This window comes from Ascaphus truei, chromosome 22, assembly GCF_040206685.1.
Source record: "Ascaphus truei isolate aAscTru1 chromosome 22, aAscTru1.hap1, whole genome shotgun sequence".
Lineage (NCBI taxonomy): Eukaryota > Metazoa > Chordata > Amphibia > Anura > Ascaphidae > Ascaphus > Ascaphus truei.
In genome coordinates this window covers 8,743,653-8,761,392 of record NC_134504.1, presented here as the reverse complement: position 1 = coordinate 8,761,392, position 17,740 = coordinate 8,743,653, and the positions used below count along the sequence as shown (strand labels likewise).

The 17,740-nt window shown below is 45.5% G+C and overlaps 3 protein-coding genes across 4 annotated transcripts in view; 1 reads left to right on the top strand and 2 right to left on the bottom strand.

Annotated features, from left to right (window-relative positions):
• The window catches only part of LOC142472728 (uncharacterized), a 313,204-nt gene that overhangs the window by 162,553 nt on the left and 132,911 nt on the right, over nucleotides 1–17,740 (bottom strand). The window lies entirely within an intron of this gene.
• LOC142472589 (uncharacterized) overlaps nucleotides 1–17,740 on the top strand; it is a 62,949-nt gene that overhangs the window by 36,543 nt on the left and 8,666 nt on the right. The window contains exons 12-14 of the mRNA XM_075579658.1: nucleotides 11,243–12,090; nucleotides 14,911–15,024; nucleotides 15,377–15,490. Coding sequence (XP_075435773.1) covers nucleotides 11,243–12,090; nucleotides 14,911–15,024; nucleotides 15,377–15,490 — 1,076 coding nt within the window. The remainder of the gene's footprint in view (nucleotides 1–11,242; nucleotides 12,091–14,910; nucleotides 15,025–15,376; nucleotides 15,491–17,740) is intronic.
• On the bottom strand, nucleotides 88–8,396 carry LOC142472734 (uncharacterized). 2 transcript variants are annotated; one of them, XM_075579880.1, is made up of 3 exons: nucleotides 6,291–8,396; nucleotides 1,359–1,787; nucleotides 88–325 (listed from the first exon to the last, which is right to left on the bottom strand). In XM_075579880.1, the coding sequence occupies exon 1, from the start codon at nucleotides 8,284–8,286 to the stop codon at nucleotides 7,297–7,299; it is 990 nt and encodes a 329-aa protein (XP_075435995.1). In that variant the 5' UTR covers nucleotides 8,287–8,396; the 3' UTR covers nucleotides 88–325; nucleotides 1,359–1,787; nucleotides 6,291–7,296. The 2 variants fall into 2 exon arrangements, with proteins under 2 accessions (XP_075435995.1, XP_075435996.1); XM_075579881.1 differs by having other exon boundaries at nucleotides 1,433–1,787.

Genomic DNA, 17,740 nt, shown 5'->3' with positions numbered 1-17,740 from the left:
TAGGGTTAGCCAATATACTGGTAGCATAGCAATACCACAGTAATAAAAAAGGCAGGTAACTTGATGCTGTCATGTTAATTGTCACAGAAGACCTTTCCTGACATGGACCAGTCAGTGCTATGGTATAAGGGATCTGTCCGAACATCCAGGATGACTGCTGTCGGGAAGTGACAATATCTCCAAAGCTACCACGGCCGTCTTGCTTCCTGGATATCCCCGCCCTCACAGGAAGTAAGCCTTGCTTTGGACCCCATTGCCAGCAACTGCCTCTGGCCTTTAAGTAGCATGCAGTTGCTGTTCAACTTGGCTTGTGTAATGTTGCTGACTGCAGGACAGAATACAGACATACATACATATACACACACACAAACATTAGCTTTTGTGCCCTGGAACTGTAATATTGATTGAATACATTGTCTAAAAAATTAACATTGTAAAGGGGGGGGTGTCTGGGGGTCTCTCTGGGATGGGGGGGTTCTCTGGGGTGGGGGAGGGGTGTCCGGGGGTCTCTCTGGGGTGGGGGAGGGGTGTCCAGGGGTCTCTCGGGTGGGGGGGGTGTCCGGGGGTCGCTCTGGGGGGGGGCGCGGTTCCTGGGGTCTCTGGGGCGGGGTCCGGGGATCTCTGTGGCGGGGGGGATTACCCAGGTGTCTCTCTGCGGCGGGGGGGATTACCCAGGTGTCTCTCCGCGGCGGGGGGGATCACCGGGTGTCTCTGTGGCAGGGGTATCCGGGTGTCTGTATGGGGTAGGGGTTTACCGGGGGTGTATGTGGGTCCGGCGCCGTTACTTTGCAGGGGGGACTTGCCGAAGAGTGTGTCTTTGGTCCGGTGGGGGGAGGGGGGTACCCTGGTGTCACTATGGGCGGCGGGGGTTATCCGGGGGGGGGTGTAGGGCGGGGGTTATTCGGGGGGGGGGGTGTAGGGCGGGGTTATCCGGGGGGGAGGGTGTGTGGGTCCGGCGCTGACAGGCGACGTGACTTCGCAGGGACTTGCGGAAGTGAGTCGCTGGTGTGGGAGGGGGATCGTAGGGTTCTCTGGGCGGGTGGGGGGTACCCGGGGGTCTCTGTGGCGGGGTGTTCAGGGGTATCTCTGGGTCTGGCGGTGAGAGCCGGCGTATTAGCTAGGTTGCTTGAAAGGTGCCCTCCCCCCCCCGCTGGTACAAACACGCCCCCTCTCTTAATAGCTACGCCCCCGCCCCGCTGCTCCTGCTGCACACAAGAAAACAGCAAGCGCACATGTGGAGAAAGTAATTATAAAATAATATAATAAAACTGTGTCAAATGTCTATTATTGATACATTACATAATGAATGGGGATAGTGGGATGGATTAATGATCATGCTAATATTAACAAACACTCACACGGCCGAATGTGAGCGACAGTCACATCTGTTGCAGAGTATTATTGCCTCTGATCTGGTCTCTACTGTACTCACAGCCCCTGGTCGGCAGATCTTCCTTCCGGGGTGTATGGATGAATGTAAATGACACGGGCGTCCGTGCGTGAGCTTGTAGATGAAGTTTGCCGATACTCTCTGGTACTCCTGTTGTCCGTCTTGTCCAGTATTACCTCGGAAAAATAGGAATGCAAACAGTGAGGACAGGTCCCAATAGAAAATATTGGGGGGTGATGGATAATATAGATAATAGCTAAATCACTCACATGGGCTTATGTGAGTGTCCTCACATCAAAACACTAGATGGTAAGCCTTGGGTAGATAAAAACTTCCTGCTCAACCTTTTTCAGTCACTCAGTAGGAGACGGAGAAGAGATGATGACGAGGGTAACAGCTTTATTCAAAGACAATAACAAAATAATTAAAATAATTGTGTACATTGGTCTTTTCTCTTTTTTTTCTTTTGTATGCGCTCATCACCCCGCCATCAGTACCTATACCAAGAATTAAGGGACGATCCTTTTCGATTGAGTAGCAGCAACACTAGGGCCAGTATCATTTGTGTTTTGTTTTTTTCATTTTGGTTTTATTTATCATCTCCATTTCAGCCCTCGCCCTCCATTAGGGTTTCTTAATCACATTGTGCTATTTTTGAGGGAGCACCACTGTTACCTTTTTCTATCATTGGTGTACTATCAGTTAATCTATGCAAATGCAACTGCGGCTTCTAGATCACTATAGAGATCATTGATAGGCTCACGAGTTCGATCGCCCCACTGTTTTAGGAGCCAAAGCCTCTGAATCCCACAAGGTGCACTACTGTGTGTCATATAATGAGAAGATAATGCAGAGTCCGAAGTGCGCAAATCGCTTCATCTGAGTCGTGTGTTGTCATCATGTTGGTGTCATGATATTTGCAGCGTCTTCACATCATCCAGGTTTTGAGAGATGAAGTCCAGCCCTCACTTCTTGATTATCATGGAGCTTAATAAACATGAAGAAGAATATCAAAGAGGAAAATAACAGATCTTTAACACTGATCAAGATCATGTCCCCCTCACCTATCTCCCTCTCTGTCTTTCTACTACCCCCCTCTTCACCATCGTTCTCTCCCCCCACCCCTCTTTCCCCCTAACCTCTCTCACAGCCACCTCTTACACTGCACCCGCCTCCCTCTCTCCCCTCCACCATCTCCCCCAACCCATCTCTTTCCCCTCCACCCTTGTCTCTCTCTCAACCCATCTCTCCCCCCACCCTTGTCTCTCTCTACCCCCACCCGTCTCTCTCTCTACACTCCACCCATTTCTCTCACCCTCCCTGTCTCTCCCACCACCCCTGTCTCCCCTCCCGACCCTCTCTCCCCCTCCAACCCCTCTCCCCCCCTGTATCACTGGTAGGTAAGTGGTTAATGCCCATGTCACGATAATATCATTAGATATGTATTTCCGTCCATCTGGTGCTTGAGGGGTTAATGAAGGTACGGTTTGGGTTTAAAAATACAATATAGGAGGCGCGCATGCAGTGTAGAGGAGGATGGGAGCACTCTAAAGCAGCTCCGTGGACTCTGCTACGATTGCCGATGATTTAGCCCTCCAAATCGGCTGACATTTTTTTTAAAGACCTCCCCACCCCCGCCAGCAGAACCTACAGGGATGCCTCCCCCTAAAAAAGATAAGAAGCTACAGACCCTCTCAGTGTCCCATTAACTCTTGAAAACGGCATCTCCAGTTACCGAAATCCAAGATGGCGTCCACGCGTGCACAGGAACAGGATCCGCCACAACAACAAAGGGGAAACTTTATTGACACAGAACAAGACCAAGAGACAGGAGAAAATTGCCAAATCACGTCAAAGGCTTTAAAAGATTTGTTTAAACAAATGCAGGGTGTCTTTCAAGTGGATCTTGATAAGGCTGTTGCTCAATTTAAGGCAGATCTGACTTCCCTGACAGAATGAACAGTGCAGCTGGAAAATAAACTCAAAGAATCCCTGCAGAGTCAGGGCTCAATGGAAGACGAGATATTCAGACTTAACGACGAACTCAGGAACCTGAATGACACCGTCAATGATTTGGAAAATCAGGAAAGGAGGAAAAACCTTAGAATAAGAAATATCACAGAAGCAGTTGATCCGGGTGAGTTGCCACCCCATCTAACAAAACTATTTACCCAAATAGTTCCATCTTTTCTAATAAGTGACCTGTATATGGACAGCGCACACCGAGCCTTAGGTTCAAGATTCACGGATCCTCGGAAATGCAGTGATGTAATAGTCAAACTACACTATTACACTACTAAGGAGAACATAATGAGAGGCTGCAGGAATCAAGATTGTGTGGACTTTGAAGACTCTAGGATCCAGATTTTCCAAGATCTTTCCAGATCTACAATCTCAAGAAGAAGAAGAAGTCTCCGTCCAGTCACAGCGGTCCTCAGATAACGAGATCTTCTATAGATGGGCATTCCCATTCCAATTAGTCGTGAGCAAAGACGGGAAGCAATTTTCGTTAAGATTCCCAGAAGAGGCAGAAAATTTCCTAGGAGCCCTTGATGTACATGGCCAACAGTCCCCCAAACACTGTCAACCTCAAAAGAATCTAAACGTTTGTGAATAATTGCTGGTGCATTCCAGAGAGAGGTGACACACAGCGTACGCTTTCATTCAAGAACTTTATTAAAAATGGGAATATCATGTGATGTCATCTACTGTGTTAGTGGCACAGAGTGACATGTACTGAGACCACGCACTGCATGGGTAAGAGGTGGCAAGGACAGATATCCATTTGTCACTCAAATTTAGGATTAAGACGGTCGATTAGTATCGTGGGGTCCGTCACGACCGGCTGAATCTATTGATGCAACTCACGTGTCTAAACCAAGGGTGTGCAAACTTTTTCCCCTGCGCCCCCCTGCCTGCTCTGACCCCCTGCTTGCCCCCCCCTACATTGTCTCCACCATTAAATAACATCGCAGTTGACGTGTCACCAGAAGCCGTCGGCAACAAGGGAACTAACAGAGGCTTTGCGTGCGATCCACTGCATTTAATTTAAATGCTTTGGGGAAGAGCACGGGGCCTCTGTAAGCGCTGTGTCACCCTGAAAAAAAATCTTGCACCCCAGCGGTTTGCACACCCGTGGTCTAAAGCATTTGTCACATACGGCACACCTGTGAGCACATGACCTGCCCACGGGACAAAGGTTAATACAAAGTTGAAAAAACATACAGGACACTTACAAGCTCATATTGAACCCCCAAAATAACTACAATATATATATATATATATATATATATATATATATATATATATATATATGCGTATGTGTCACAGAGGAGTGCTACTGAGCATGGCAATATATATTTAAAAACCATGCTCAGTAGCACTCCTCTGTGTCTGTGACGCATATATATATATGTATATATATATATATATATATATATACTGTAAATATTACTGTATGTTCATTTGCATGTCTTAGACAGGTCTGCAACCCTGTCTTTCCCCATTGTCACCCAGCATACAGTGCTTCCACTGCAGCAAGGGATTCTGGGAAATGACATGCAAATGAGCACTCAGTGCCACCTTTTGTCTCAAGCTCGTATTACACAAGCCAATCCTCAAGCCAATGCATGCTGTTTTAAACACAGCTTTTAAACAGAGGCTGGGATGAGATGCAAAGCCATTAGACCTACTCACATACATGTTTCAACCTTGATGGGTATCATCAGTGTGAGGCTGGTCTTAATGGCAAGCAGGCCATTATATATATGTTGTGGTTATTTTGGGGGTTAAATATGAGCATGAGCTTGTAGGTGTCCTGTATGTTTTACAATTCTTGTTCAGCTGGTCTTAGCTGATTGGAGGGTGGCTCCTCCTCCCTAGTTTGAAGCTCACCCCCTCCCACTTTTAAATGGTTAAAAGCTCACTCCATTGCATCTCCCACTCTCAGGGGAACTTGCTTGCTTGCAGTTTGATTGTGACAAATCTAATACAGAGTGCTTTTCCTGGTAATGTACAGGTTAATAAGAGCTTCAATCAGACTTAGTACTATGCTACTAATTTTGACAGATTTATTATAAATCTTCCTGGTAATGCACAGGTTATTAAGAATTTATATTAGTGTTAGGTAACCTTGAGATGTGGTCTGCCGTGTAGGGGCTCAAGGGCTAACAACACTTTGGCCAAAGAGTTAAACTAAAAGGCCATTTTATTCAAAAGATTATATATATATATATATATATATATATATATATATATATTATCAAAAAATAAATAGATGATACCGTTCTGTGGCTAACGAAATGCTTTTATTTGTGCGAGCTTTCGAGATACACTGATCTCTTCTTCCGGCGATGTTACAATGAATGAAGCAAGCAAAAGCTATACTATAAACAGTGTCTACTGGAATGTTATCTGTGCTGGTCCTTTCCCCGGTGTGGATGTGTTTTATGGCTGGAGGTGTCAAAAGGTTCCTGAAAGCAAGTGATGAGAGTGTGTATGTGTATCAGTGTGAATAAAAATGAATGGAGAGCCCACAGTACATACAGTGCTTTACAAAAGGGGTGTGTGGAGTGGGAGTGGATATAAATGGTGTGGGTGGGTGTGGAAATGTGAGAGTAAGTAGCATAACTAAAAGTGTGTGTGGATACTATGCGGTCCCTATTGGTGTATAGGGATGGAAAAACAAGGAGTATAAGTATGTGTGAGAGACAGCTGTGTGTGCATACATATAGCACAGTATGTACAGACATGGAATATAGCGCTCATGGGAAGAGAGTTCACTAGTGTCAGTAATGACTCATAAAATTTCGATCTCTGTTTAGGCCACTGCTAAGTGTCCCGAACAGTTGCATAAATTTGTATTCATGCAACCGTCTCTCTTTCGGTGTTTTAAGATTACCTTTGAGTATGGCAACCCTCAGATCGTTCATCTTATGGCCAGAGTCAGAGAAATGTTCGCCAACAGGACTGTCTCTTGTTCCGCATGTGATGCTGTGGTGGTGCAGGTTCATTCTCTTGTTTAGCCCCTGCCCTGTCTCACCTATGTAGTAGCAGCCCCCTGGGCATTTCATGCACATGATGAGGTACACGACATTGCAGGAGGAACAGGTGAACCTTCCTCTGATTTTGTATTCCCGATTCCTGTGTGGTATTTGTATTGTGTCCGCTGTGTAGAGGATTGCGCAGGTTTTGCATCTTGGGTCCTGGCATGGTTTTGTCCCGCATTCAGTTGTACTGCTGAATACTTTACTCCTCACCATAATATTCTTGAGATTATGGGGTTGTCTGTATGATAATAAGGGTGCTTCAGGGAAGACCTGTTGCAGTCTTGTATCTTCCTGGAGGATGGGTTGTAGTTTCCTGGCGATCTTGCGTAGGGCTCCTAGGTGTGGGTTATATGTGACCAGCAAAGGTACCCTTTCGCTTGTCTCCTTCTGTTTGTATTCAAGGAGATCACTTCTTGGTATTCTGGTGGCTTTGTGAATTTGCTAGTCTACAATTCTGTGGTTATATCCATGGTTTATAAAGTCTGATCTCAAGGCTTTAATCCGCTGGTCTCTGTCTGCTGTGTCGGAGCATATCCGGTTATATCGGATGGCTTGACTGTAGATGGTTGCATGTTTGGTGTGTGTCGGGTGGAAGCTGTTGTCCCTCAAATAGCTGGCTCTGTCTGTAGGTTTGCGGTATACAGAAGTCTGTAGTTGGTTGTTCTTTATAGTAATGGTGGTGTCTAGGAAATGTACTTCATCTGGGGAATGGGTGAGTTTGAGGTTGATGGTCGAGTGGAACGTATTGAAGTTGTCATAGAACTGTAGGAGGTCCTGTTCGCCAGAGGTCCAAATCAGGAGGATGTCATCGATGTAGCGAAGGTATGTAAGGGGTTTCAAGTGACAGGTGGAAAAAAACTAACTTTCCAGTTTTGCGCAGAACAGATTGGCATACTGTGGCGCCATCAGAGTACCCATAGCGGTCCCGGTTGTCTGGAGGTATGTGTCATTTCCAAATGTGAAGTAGTTATGGGTCAGAATAAATTCGATGCATTTAGTCACTGTCTCTGTGAGTGGCTCCTGCGGTCCCAGAAAGTATCTGCAGGCTGAAATCCCATCCTCGTGGGGGATGTTTGTATAAAGTGACCCTACATCCATAGTTGCTAGTAGTGTTCCTGTTGGGAGGGGGCCAATGGCATTCAGTTTGTTTAGCAGGTTGGTGGTATCCTGGATATAGCTGGGTGTGTTCCTGACAAGTGGTTTTAGAATGCCCTCCTCCCAGCCAGAAATATTCTCGGTAAGTGTGCCAGATCCAGAGATAATAGGGCGCCCAGGGTTACCCTCTTTGTGAATTTTAGGGAGCATGTAGAATGTGTCAGGTTTTGGGTTAGCTGTTATCAGGTCCAGAATTTGTTCTCTTGTGCGGATCGGGAGTGTTTTAATGATCCTGTTGAGTTCTCGCATGTATTTTTTAGTTGGATCCTCCTGCAGTTGGGTGTAATACTTTGAATCAGAGAGTTGCCTGTGTGCTTCCCGCAGGTAGTCTGTGGTATTCATTATGACCACTGCTCCTCCCTTGTCCGCAGGTTTGATTGTTATGTTGTGGTTGGCCTTTAGCGATTCTAGTGCTCTCCTCTCCATCAGTGTCAGATTATATGTTTGTTTCCTTACTTTGTACAGGATGGTGGTTTTGGCGCTGTGACTGAAGCTTTCAATGTACCGGTCCAATGTGGGGTTGCGCCCAGTTTGTGGGATCCAGTTGGATGTTTGCTTCTCCCTGCTCATGTGCAGCGGCTCTCCTTCTGCAGTGTTGGCATAATCTTGGTTGTGTCTGTTGTGGAAGAACTCCTTAAAACGCAGCCTTCTGAAGAATTCTTCCAGGTCACTGCACAGCTCAATCTTGTCCATAGGCTTGGTAGGGCAGAATGTGAGACCCTTTGATAATACTGAGGACTCTGCTTGATTAGGTGTATAATCTGAGAGGTCAACAGTGCAGTCCTGCTGTTGGTGACTGACAATGTTTGTATTATTAGTTGTTGTGCTGGCTGCTGCAGAGTATCTCATATCTAAGAATGAGATACTCTGCAGCAGCCAGCAAAACAACTAATAATACAAACATTGACAGGGTGTGGGGTTCTGTGTGGGGAGCTGGGGGGGGGGGGGGTTCTGTGTGGGGAGAGGAGGGCTCTGTGTGGGGAGAAGGGGGCTCTGTGTGGGGAGAAGGGGGGTTTGTTATTGTCTCAGCTGGAACTTGGAAAAGAAATGATAAAATCAGCGCAATCTGCCCTTCACAGACAAAACCAGCTCTGCCTGTGCTGCCCCAGTCCTGTCTGTGCTGCCCCAGTCCTGTCTGTGCTGCCCCAGCTCTGCCTGTGCTGCCCCAGCTCTGCCTGTGCTGCCCCAGCGCTGTCTGTGAGAGACTTTCCCTAGCACAGTCTCTGAGAAATGTTTATAATCTACACAGAATGTGACACTTAAACTGTACTGAACTATAAAAACTACAACTCCCATAATCCCTTAGTGTGAGCATGCGCAGTAGGACACGGAGCTGTGACCCGGATGTAGTCAGTGTTTCCACTTCCTAGAAAAAATAGCAGTGACCCGGATCTGTGACTGCAGCAGAGGAGAGACCAGAGCCCCCTTAACCGCCGGGGACCCCCCTCCTAACTGCAAGGTACCCTGCAGATATACCTGGGCTGTTATCCTCTATGGTCACTTGGGTGTCAGGCTGTTATATCTGTCACTGCGGCAGGATTGCTATATATTGTGTGTGCTGCTTCCGGTCTCTAATTGGTGGCGCTAATTAGGGGGAAACGTTGTTTGCATTTGTACATACAGGGGCGCTGCTAATTTACTGTTCAGAATAGGGCTGCGATATTATGCCTGGAAGAGCTTCTTATCTCCGCTCTATAGACTATTAGCGCTTCTATCCCGCCCTGTCACTGCTCATCTAACGCGCTCTCATGTTATTAATGTGTAAGTCTGTTGCCTGCGAAGTTATAATAATATGTTCTTGTATAGCGCTGCCCTGTGGAGCTTACACTCTATTGATGCCTGAGGCACAGGGAGATAAAGTGACTTTCCCAAGGTCACAAGAAGCCAACACCAGAAATTAAACCAGGTTCCCCTGCTTCAAACTCGGTGCCAGTCAGTAAGTGTCTTTACTCACTGAGCCGCTCCTTCTCCCATAGAATAACTGTCTCAAAGGGGCTCCATACACAGGGAGGTCTGACCAACGGATGCATCTCAAAGGCATTTTGTAACCATATGCTTCCCAGAGAAAATGAAGTGGGAATCCGTTAACCCTTTCAGTGGCTAGAGAATTGAAATTCATGGATACAACCAACTAAATTGGCCTGCCACACACACACAGATATAGATAGGTATTTTTGTTGACACCTCACTATATCTATTTTCTCATTATTAAGGGAAAATACTTGTGTAAGCTAAACCCAATTATACTACAGCAAAGGGTCCACTTACACCTAGATACCCTTATAGGTTAATCTAAGAATCCTTAAAGCATCAGGCACATTTTCAAATATATAGTCCACTTCTTCATATGAATAAATCTTCGGAGACATTACAAGAACTAACCCTGTGAACACGCAAAAAAAAATAAAAAATTATATTCCACTAAAATGATTGATCTTGGTCCCCTATTTAACCAAAGAGCAGCATTATGCTTCCAGAAAGGCTCCTACACTGAATTGATACCACCTAGACTTTGGCAATATATTATCTATTAGCCCAACTACCTATCGTCATTTAGTGTTTATACACGTTCTAACAAAATATGAAGTTTTATTTATAATTCATATAAGAATTTCTCTAACCACTGTACCTGAGGCTCACCGTAAAGTGGATTTATTTTCTTGTTCGTTATAAACTTTCCTGGATGTAGCACCGTAGCACTACTATCAACCTATCATTTTAGGCAGAGCAGGGGTTAAAATCCCTTCCCTTTTCTACCCACGGGTCACATACATACATACACGCATACATACACAGCATACATACATACATACATACATAGAAGTCTCTCTGATGGCAAACGGAAGCACCAGGTGTATCTGCTTTTTTATTTATACTATAGCACTGTACAGTGTGTTACTATGTTGCACTAGGAGGGCATTGCTATTCTTATAGCTGTTGATCCCTGACTCTTTATACTAGATGGTTATGTTATAGCAATCCTGAGCCATTAATGTATTTTATAGTGTTTGAAATTATGTTTCTGTTTGAAGATGGACCAGATGTGGGTGTTGGTGTCCCTGTCTCTCTGACTCCTTTGGGGTTGTTTTGTGTTAATAATTTTAGGTGAAACAAAAAGGTGTACAAACAGCGCTTGTGCAAACAACAAGTGATTAACCTTAGATACAATGTCCAAATGGTAGTCCTGGAGCTGCCTGTAGAGATTGTTCTGGTATCTTCCACCCAGACTTGGATTTGTGGAAAAAAGGCAACCTGTTCTGGCGCTGAGGTGGGGGCTTGAGATTTCTTCTGTTAGACTGTGACCTCAGGAAAAAGAAAAAGACAAAACATGCAAAGAAAGAGATCTTGGACCAAGCCCCAAGTTTCAGGCTGTGGCAGTGCTCAGGCACCCGTCCACACCACCACCCAGTGCTCAGGCACCCGTCCACACCACCACCCAGTGCTAGGCACTTGTTTATTTAATCTCTTTTATTATTATGTGTATAACATTGCATTTTATGATTATTTTAATCTTATAATAAACTGCTCTTTATATAATAATATTGTTATCCCTTGGTTAATAATTTTAGGTTTGAAAGCTCACACTAAATGCTGTTTATTTATCCAATAAAACAGATTGTACTCATTACATTTCTTCTCTTTTATACAGGTACAGTTGGCATACACCAAATCTAAATCAAGGCCCATCTTATCTTAGCACCTTCATACGAGCACTGCCCACTACCAGCATGGATAGAGGAGCACTGCCCGCTGCCAGCATGGATAGAGGAGCACTGCCCACTGCCAGCATGGACAGCGGAGCACTGCCCACTGCCAGCATGGACAGCGGAGCACTGCCCACTGCCAGCATGGACAGCGGAGCACTGCCCACTGCCAGCATGGACAGCGGAGCACTGCCCACTGCCTGCATGGACAGCGGAGCACTGCCCACTGCCTGCATGGACAGCGGAGCACTGCCCACTGCCTGCATGGACAGCGGAGCACTGCCCACTGCCTGCATGGACAGCGGAGCACTGCCCACTGCCAGCATGGACAGCGGAGCACTGCCCACTGCCAGCATGGACAGCGGAGCACTGCCCACTGCCAGCATGGACAGCGGAGCACTGCCCACTGCCAGCATGGACAGCGGAGCACTGCCCACTGCCAGCATGGACAGCGGAGCACTGCCCACTGCCAGCATGGACAGCGGAGCACTGCCCACTGCCAGCATGGACAGCGGAGCACTGCCCACTGCCAGCATGGACAGCGGAGCACTGCCCACTGCCAGCATGGACAGCGGAGCACTGCCCACTGCCAGCATGGACAGCGGAGCACTGCCCACTGCCAGCATGGACAGCGGAGCACTGCCCACTGCCAGCATGGACAGCGGAGCACTGCCCACTGCCAGCATGGACAGCGGAGCACTGCCCTCCGCCTGCATGGACAGCGGAGCACTGCCCACCGCCAGCATGGACAGCGGAGCACCGCCCACCGTCAGCATGCATCCACGCTTGTTAAGTGAGTATCTATACTATAATTCTAATTTGGATTCCGTTTGTTTGTATGTCAGAAGCATCGAAATCTCACAAACGGCACCCCATAGCACAACAAAACTTTCACTGGACATTCTGCTGCGGATTTGTAGGTCAACGCAACTATTTTGACCTTCCAATGTGACTCACCTCCCAAATTATGGACATTCTAAGTTTCCCTCGGCTGTCTAATCTTAGAGCAGGGGCCGGGGGCGTGGCTACTAAAGGAGGGGGCGTGTGAGTGGGATTCAGCCAGTTCGCACCGGTTCGTGCGAACCTGTTCTTAGGATTTCTGACGTTCGCCGAACCGGTGCTTAACAGGCGGCAGGGGGAGATGATATACGGCGACTGGAGAAGGAATACGGCGGTGGGAGATGGTATGCGGCTGCGGGCTTCAAGTATTAGCCGGTAGTAGAATCACTTGAGTGAGAAGCAGAGCAGGACTGCAGGGAAGGCGCGCCATCTAGCAGAGAAAAAAACACAGCGCACAACGCTCCTAGTGCATTAAAAATTATAATATTCAATTGTGCAATACACGTGAGTATTAAGCGTACATTAAGGATGATTTAAAACAGCATTTCAGGGATTGTTACCCAAACGCCAACCAGGTGTCTCCGGGGCGATGTCATCTAGGTTGATCACAGCTTGATGAATTGTAGATTTTGAGATACATTTCTAGTACCCTTGGGTAGTGTCCGCTTTGGCAGAAATGAGTTCAGCTGGTGAGGGTGATGGCTTGTGGTGAATCACTGCATGCCTGCAGCCACCCGACTCTCCGTCTCGGAATGCGTGACGTCACTCTCCCGCGACCGTGAATATCGCGCGCCTCAATCTCCTCACCGATCCAAATTCACAAAGTATAGACTTCAGGATGTGCTTGTTCACTTGGTAATCGAATCGCCGTCTATTCCAACGCGTTTCGAAACCACAGGGGTCTCTTCATCAGGGAATTTGGATATGGCAGAAATTATCGAGTGTTTTAATCAATTTGGCAACGAGAGAAACATTGCTTAAAAATACAAGAATTGATTTTATTGCCTATTAAACATATGACCAGGCCTTAGGTTTACAGAACAAAAGGGAAAAAAGCAGCGCTGAACACTAACCTAATATAAATGGGTTAATTACAAATATACAGTGATAACAAACTTAATTGTGCTAACGGAGGATTAGGTTCAGCAGCCAGAGGCCAGGAGAGAGTTCCTCGTCCCTCCAAATGTGAGCAAAGATGTCCTGCGGCGCGTTGTCTCAAGTATGTTCTTTTTAGTCCAAAATTAAAAATAAGAGAAGATAGCATTGTATCAATACAGGTTAATTAACCCTTAAAGTTCATACATTTGAATTCACGCACTATTTTGCATAGCTTCTGTTATAATTCTTTTCCTATCCGGAGTGTGAGGGGTTAATCTAGACAGGCTAGGAATCCAATACATATAGAGTTGCAATGGAAATAACAGAGAAAAGATCATGGCACAATAAGTTTATTACAAAAGACTAGATTAAGAACAATATTGCACTTACAGCCAGTATAATTTAAAACAGCGTTTTTGGATAGCTTCCCGGCGTATGGTAGAAACTCTTTGCTTTGATGGTAATGTTGCTCACATAGTGTAGAGTCCACGGTCCTCTTCTGCTGCGTCCACCGCGCCCGTCACCTCCGATTTCCTTGAGGAGGGACACTGCACCTCTCCTCCCCTGTACCTTGTGCACGGTCAGGGGTGCATACAAGTAACTGCAGGGCCAGCAGCCAATAGCTTCAGCAGAAGGGAATCCTCACCACACGTCACACGTTGTAGGGAGCTATGGTGGCACAGTAAGTCCAAAAATCTATCATGTTCCGCCAATGCTTCATCAGAGATGTATGTGAGCAACATTACTCACTAAGTATACAAGCCCTCAGAGAGATCTCAAAGATCCTGAGATGGGTGGAAAAGGCAATTTCCCCATCTTTCAGCAACTTGCATGTCAGAAACCAAAATATAAAAGCAGATTTATTGAGCAGACACTGTCCTAGCGGTAAAATGGGAGTTGTCTACAAATATTCATGGACATAGTACAAAGATGTGGTCACCCATCGATAGACTTGATGGCTTCCATAACAAACAAATTGCTGATTTCGCCTCCTGGTGGCTAGATCCCAAAGCCACTGTTTAGGACGCCATGTCAATTATTTGGACATTCCATCTCGTATCTGTGTTCCCTCCCACTCTGTTACTGCGCACGGTTAGGTGTATAGTTTCTTTAATAAACAGAGACCAGAGACTCTGTACGTACATTCCTCTGGGGGTGGTGGTAGCAGGTTAAATATATGTGGTAACAGGGTCACGGTAAATATGAACTGATTTGAAGTACCTTGCTAAGGAGAAAGGTGAGGCAGCTAGTTAGTGTTGTGTGTTAACCCTGGTTGCATATGTCACGTGCTCACAAGTGTGCCCTTCATGACAGATGGTATATTGGGACGGATGGAGGGGAGATATGTTTGTTTGTGGGACCATGCATAGAGGAAAGTGAATTGGCTAGATAGCTGTGTGTATTAATCATTGTCCCATATACAGGTCACGTGCTCACAGGTGTGCCATAGCTAACATGAGTCAAACACCCAAATTAATCTTATGTTTTTATAGATCTACCAGCCGGTAAAATGTAATATGTCTTCAACTATATTTGTCCATTTCTGCCAGAAGGGCTAGTAAAACATTTCTTTACGACGGGTATTACATTATACCAATATCAGAGAAGGTGAAATCACAAGAAGAGCCCCAAATCCCAGCTTTTACATGATGGCTTTTCCTTTTCTTATTGCCAGGTTTTCCAACGCTTGTACCGGAGCGATTAGAGGTTAAGTTGGAGGAAGAAGAACCAAACGCTGAGGATCATGTGACCTCAATAAAGCGTGAAATAGATTCATTTCCAGTTGGTGGTAAGTATACTCCCTTTTATTCATTTAATTTATTAAATGGATTGAAATTTAGTCAATATTAAGGAAAATAGCATTAAAGCATGGATACAATTATAAGCTACATGTTATAAACAAATCATGTGTTTTGGTTTTACACTAAGGTTATATTGAGAATATTATCATTATTAAGGTTTGAACATTGGTAGCACCATGAATTCCAACATGTTTTCAGCACTCGGTTAATAATAAAGTACAATCAGTTACCTATCCCCTCCCCTTAGGAATCAGTATACAGTATTTCTGTATAGTGATATCACAAGAAGAGTTCCCACTCCCAGCTTTACATGATGGATTTTCCTTTTCTTGTTGGCAGGTTTCCCAGTGATTGTACCAGAGAGGTTAGAGATTAAGTCTGAGAGAGAAGAACCAAACACTGAGAATCATCTAACCACAATAAAGAGAGAAATAGATTCATTTGCTGTTGATGGTGAGTACAATAACATTCTTTGGGGTAATCAAAGGTTATCTTGTTACAAGTAGTATGGTCACCTTTAGGGAATATTCAGGGTTTATTGCCTCTTATAGGAAGCCCCTAGGCCTGCTGATTATTCTGTAACAAACCACATGCAGCAGAGTTACAGGAGCAATATGTCTCACACGAGTATAAAGGCTGGAAATACATTTGGAAAAACAGAACAGTTTTACAAGGGCTCCTTCCACTGTTTGACCAGTGTATTCTGTCTGTGCTCTCAGACGCTCAATGCGAAGATAATGCAGAAGCTTCTCTCTTAATTTCTCTACTCTCCCCTTTCCTCTCTCTGACCATCACTTCATCCCATTTACTCTCTCTCAATTCTCCTTTTCTTCACCTCCATTTACCCCTCAGTTCTGCAGAGACCAGCGTTTCATTAACGTCTCAGTTCCACTGTGCTGTCCTCCCTCTCCTCTCTGCTACTCTACTGGCCTCGAAGATCTTGTCATGAACTAGAATTTTGCCCAATCTTCCTCTCATGCGCTAGCTACATGCCCCACTTCTCTGCCATTCTCACCCTTTTATCCCCAGACTGCCATACCTGCATTCTTTGCTCCTGCACTCACTCCTCTGAGTGCCAGTAGAGGAAATCTCATACTCTCTCTGACACCCTCCCCTACAAATGTAATCTATCTGGTTTCAACTGTTCCCACTCCCAGGCTAAACAAAGCTACTTTTCCTCACTAATGGACACTCACAAGTCTAGCCCACGCTGCCTCCTCTCTGTATTTGACTCTCTACTCAAACCACCATCTAACTACTTTTTTTCCCCTCCATTTTACCTCTGGAATTTGTTGACCATTTCAATATTCTGTCTCTGTGTCTCTCTGTCTCTGTGTCTCTGTGTCTCTGTCTCTGTGTCTCTGTGTCTCTGTCTCTGTGTCTCTGTCTCTGTGTCTCTCTCTGTCTCTTTTCCCCCCGCTCGATCTCCTTTGCTCTCACTCGCTCTCTTTCCCCTTCTCTCCTTCCTTCCACCCCCTCTGTCTCTCCCAATATCTCGTTCTCCCACCCCTAAGGAACACACAAGACTCTTTGCGGTGTGGGGATTACAAGGGGGAGATGGGGGGATTAATCAAGGGAGAGGGGGGGGCGGCTGCTCCTTTAATATGTCCTGGGCCCTAAGATTTCTATTGGCGGAGATATAAATATGTGTGTGTGTGTGTGTGTGTGTGTGTGTGTGTGGTGTGTGTATATATAGATATAGGTGTGTTTTAGGTATATATATACACATAGACAAAAAAACAACACAAAATTATGTAGCGCTATGGTGGAAATTAGTGATAATAAAATATATTAGATTATAACCAATGTGATCACTTAATTAAAAATAGTGAATGTTAAACTAAACTATATATTGCAACAAACCATAATGTGAACAGTGATAAAGGATTAGTCCAAAAAAAGGTTCCACTTGCTGAAAAAATCCAGAGAGGTGAATGTCCCAAAGAAGATCCAGGGAGTGTGATGCAGCTTCAGATATAAGTGGCATAGCCAACCACTAGGGATCTAAGAACAAAAAACAAACAGAAGTGCAAGCTCCATAGCATGTAACTGTTTAAACAAATAAGCATCGTCCTGCTTGTAGGCGTCACAAACGTGACGTCACTTCACCCCGACGTACGTTTCGTGTCGCATGACACTTCTTCCCCCTGAAGAAGTGTCTTGCGACACGAAATGTACGTCGGGGTGAACTGACGTCGCGTTCGTGACGCCTACGAGCGGGACGGTGCTAGCGGGTCATTCTCTTCACCTGCTCAGGATACGGTTATATAGCTACGTTTACACCCTTATTTGCATCGGTTTTTCTGGCATCTGTGTGCTGCGGCTGCAGCTTTACTTTACTTAATGGTTATGAGCCTTTATGTTGTGGGTATCACAGGCAGAGACACACATATGTTTATATAGATCTGTCTATCTCAGATATACCTTACCTGTGAGAAACACCACCTGTGCACACAGCATACATGCTATGTTATACTGCAGCTACTTACTATTCCATTTTTTGTTGTAGCTGCGGATCATATCATATATGTATTTTGCACCTTGGCAGGGTTCCTATCTGTAGGTGTCAACTGGACCACTGGGTCAACTGATAGCGGTGTGATGAGGATTACTGATTAGCTACTAAGCTTATTCTTTCCACTACCAGCTTTTCTCCTAGCACCCTCCCCCCCAGGGGATAATTTTTATTCCTTTTTTTTTTTA

What these genes read in the sequence shown, in the direction of transcription:
- LOC142472734 (XM_075579880.1), bottom strand. Translation starts at nt 8,286, where the DNA reads ATGGACAAGATTGAGCTGTGCAGTGACCTGGAAGAATTCTTCAGAAGG.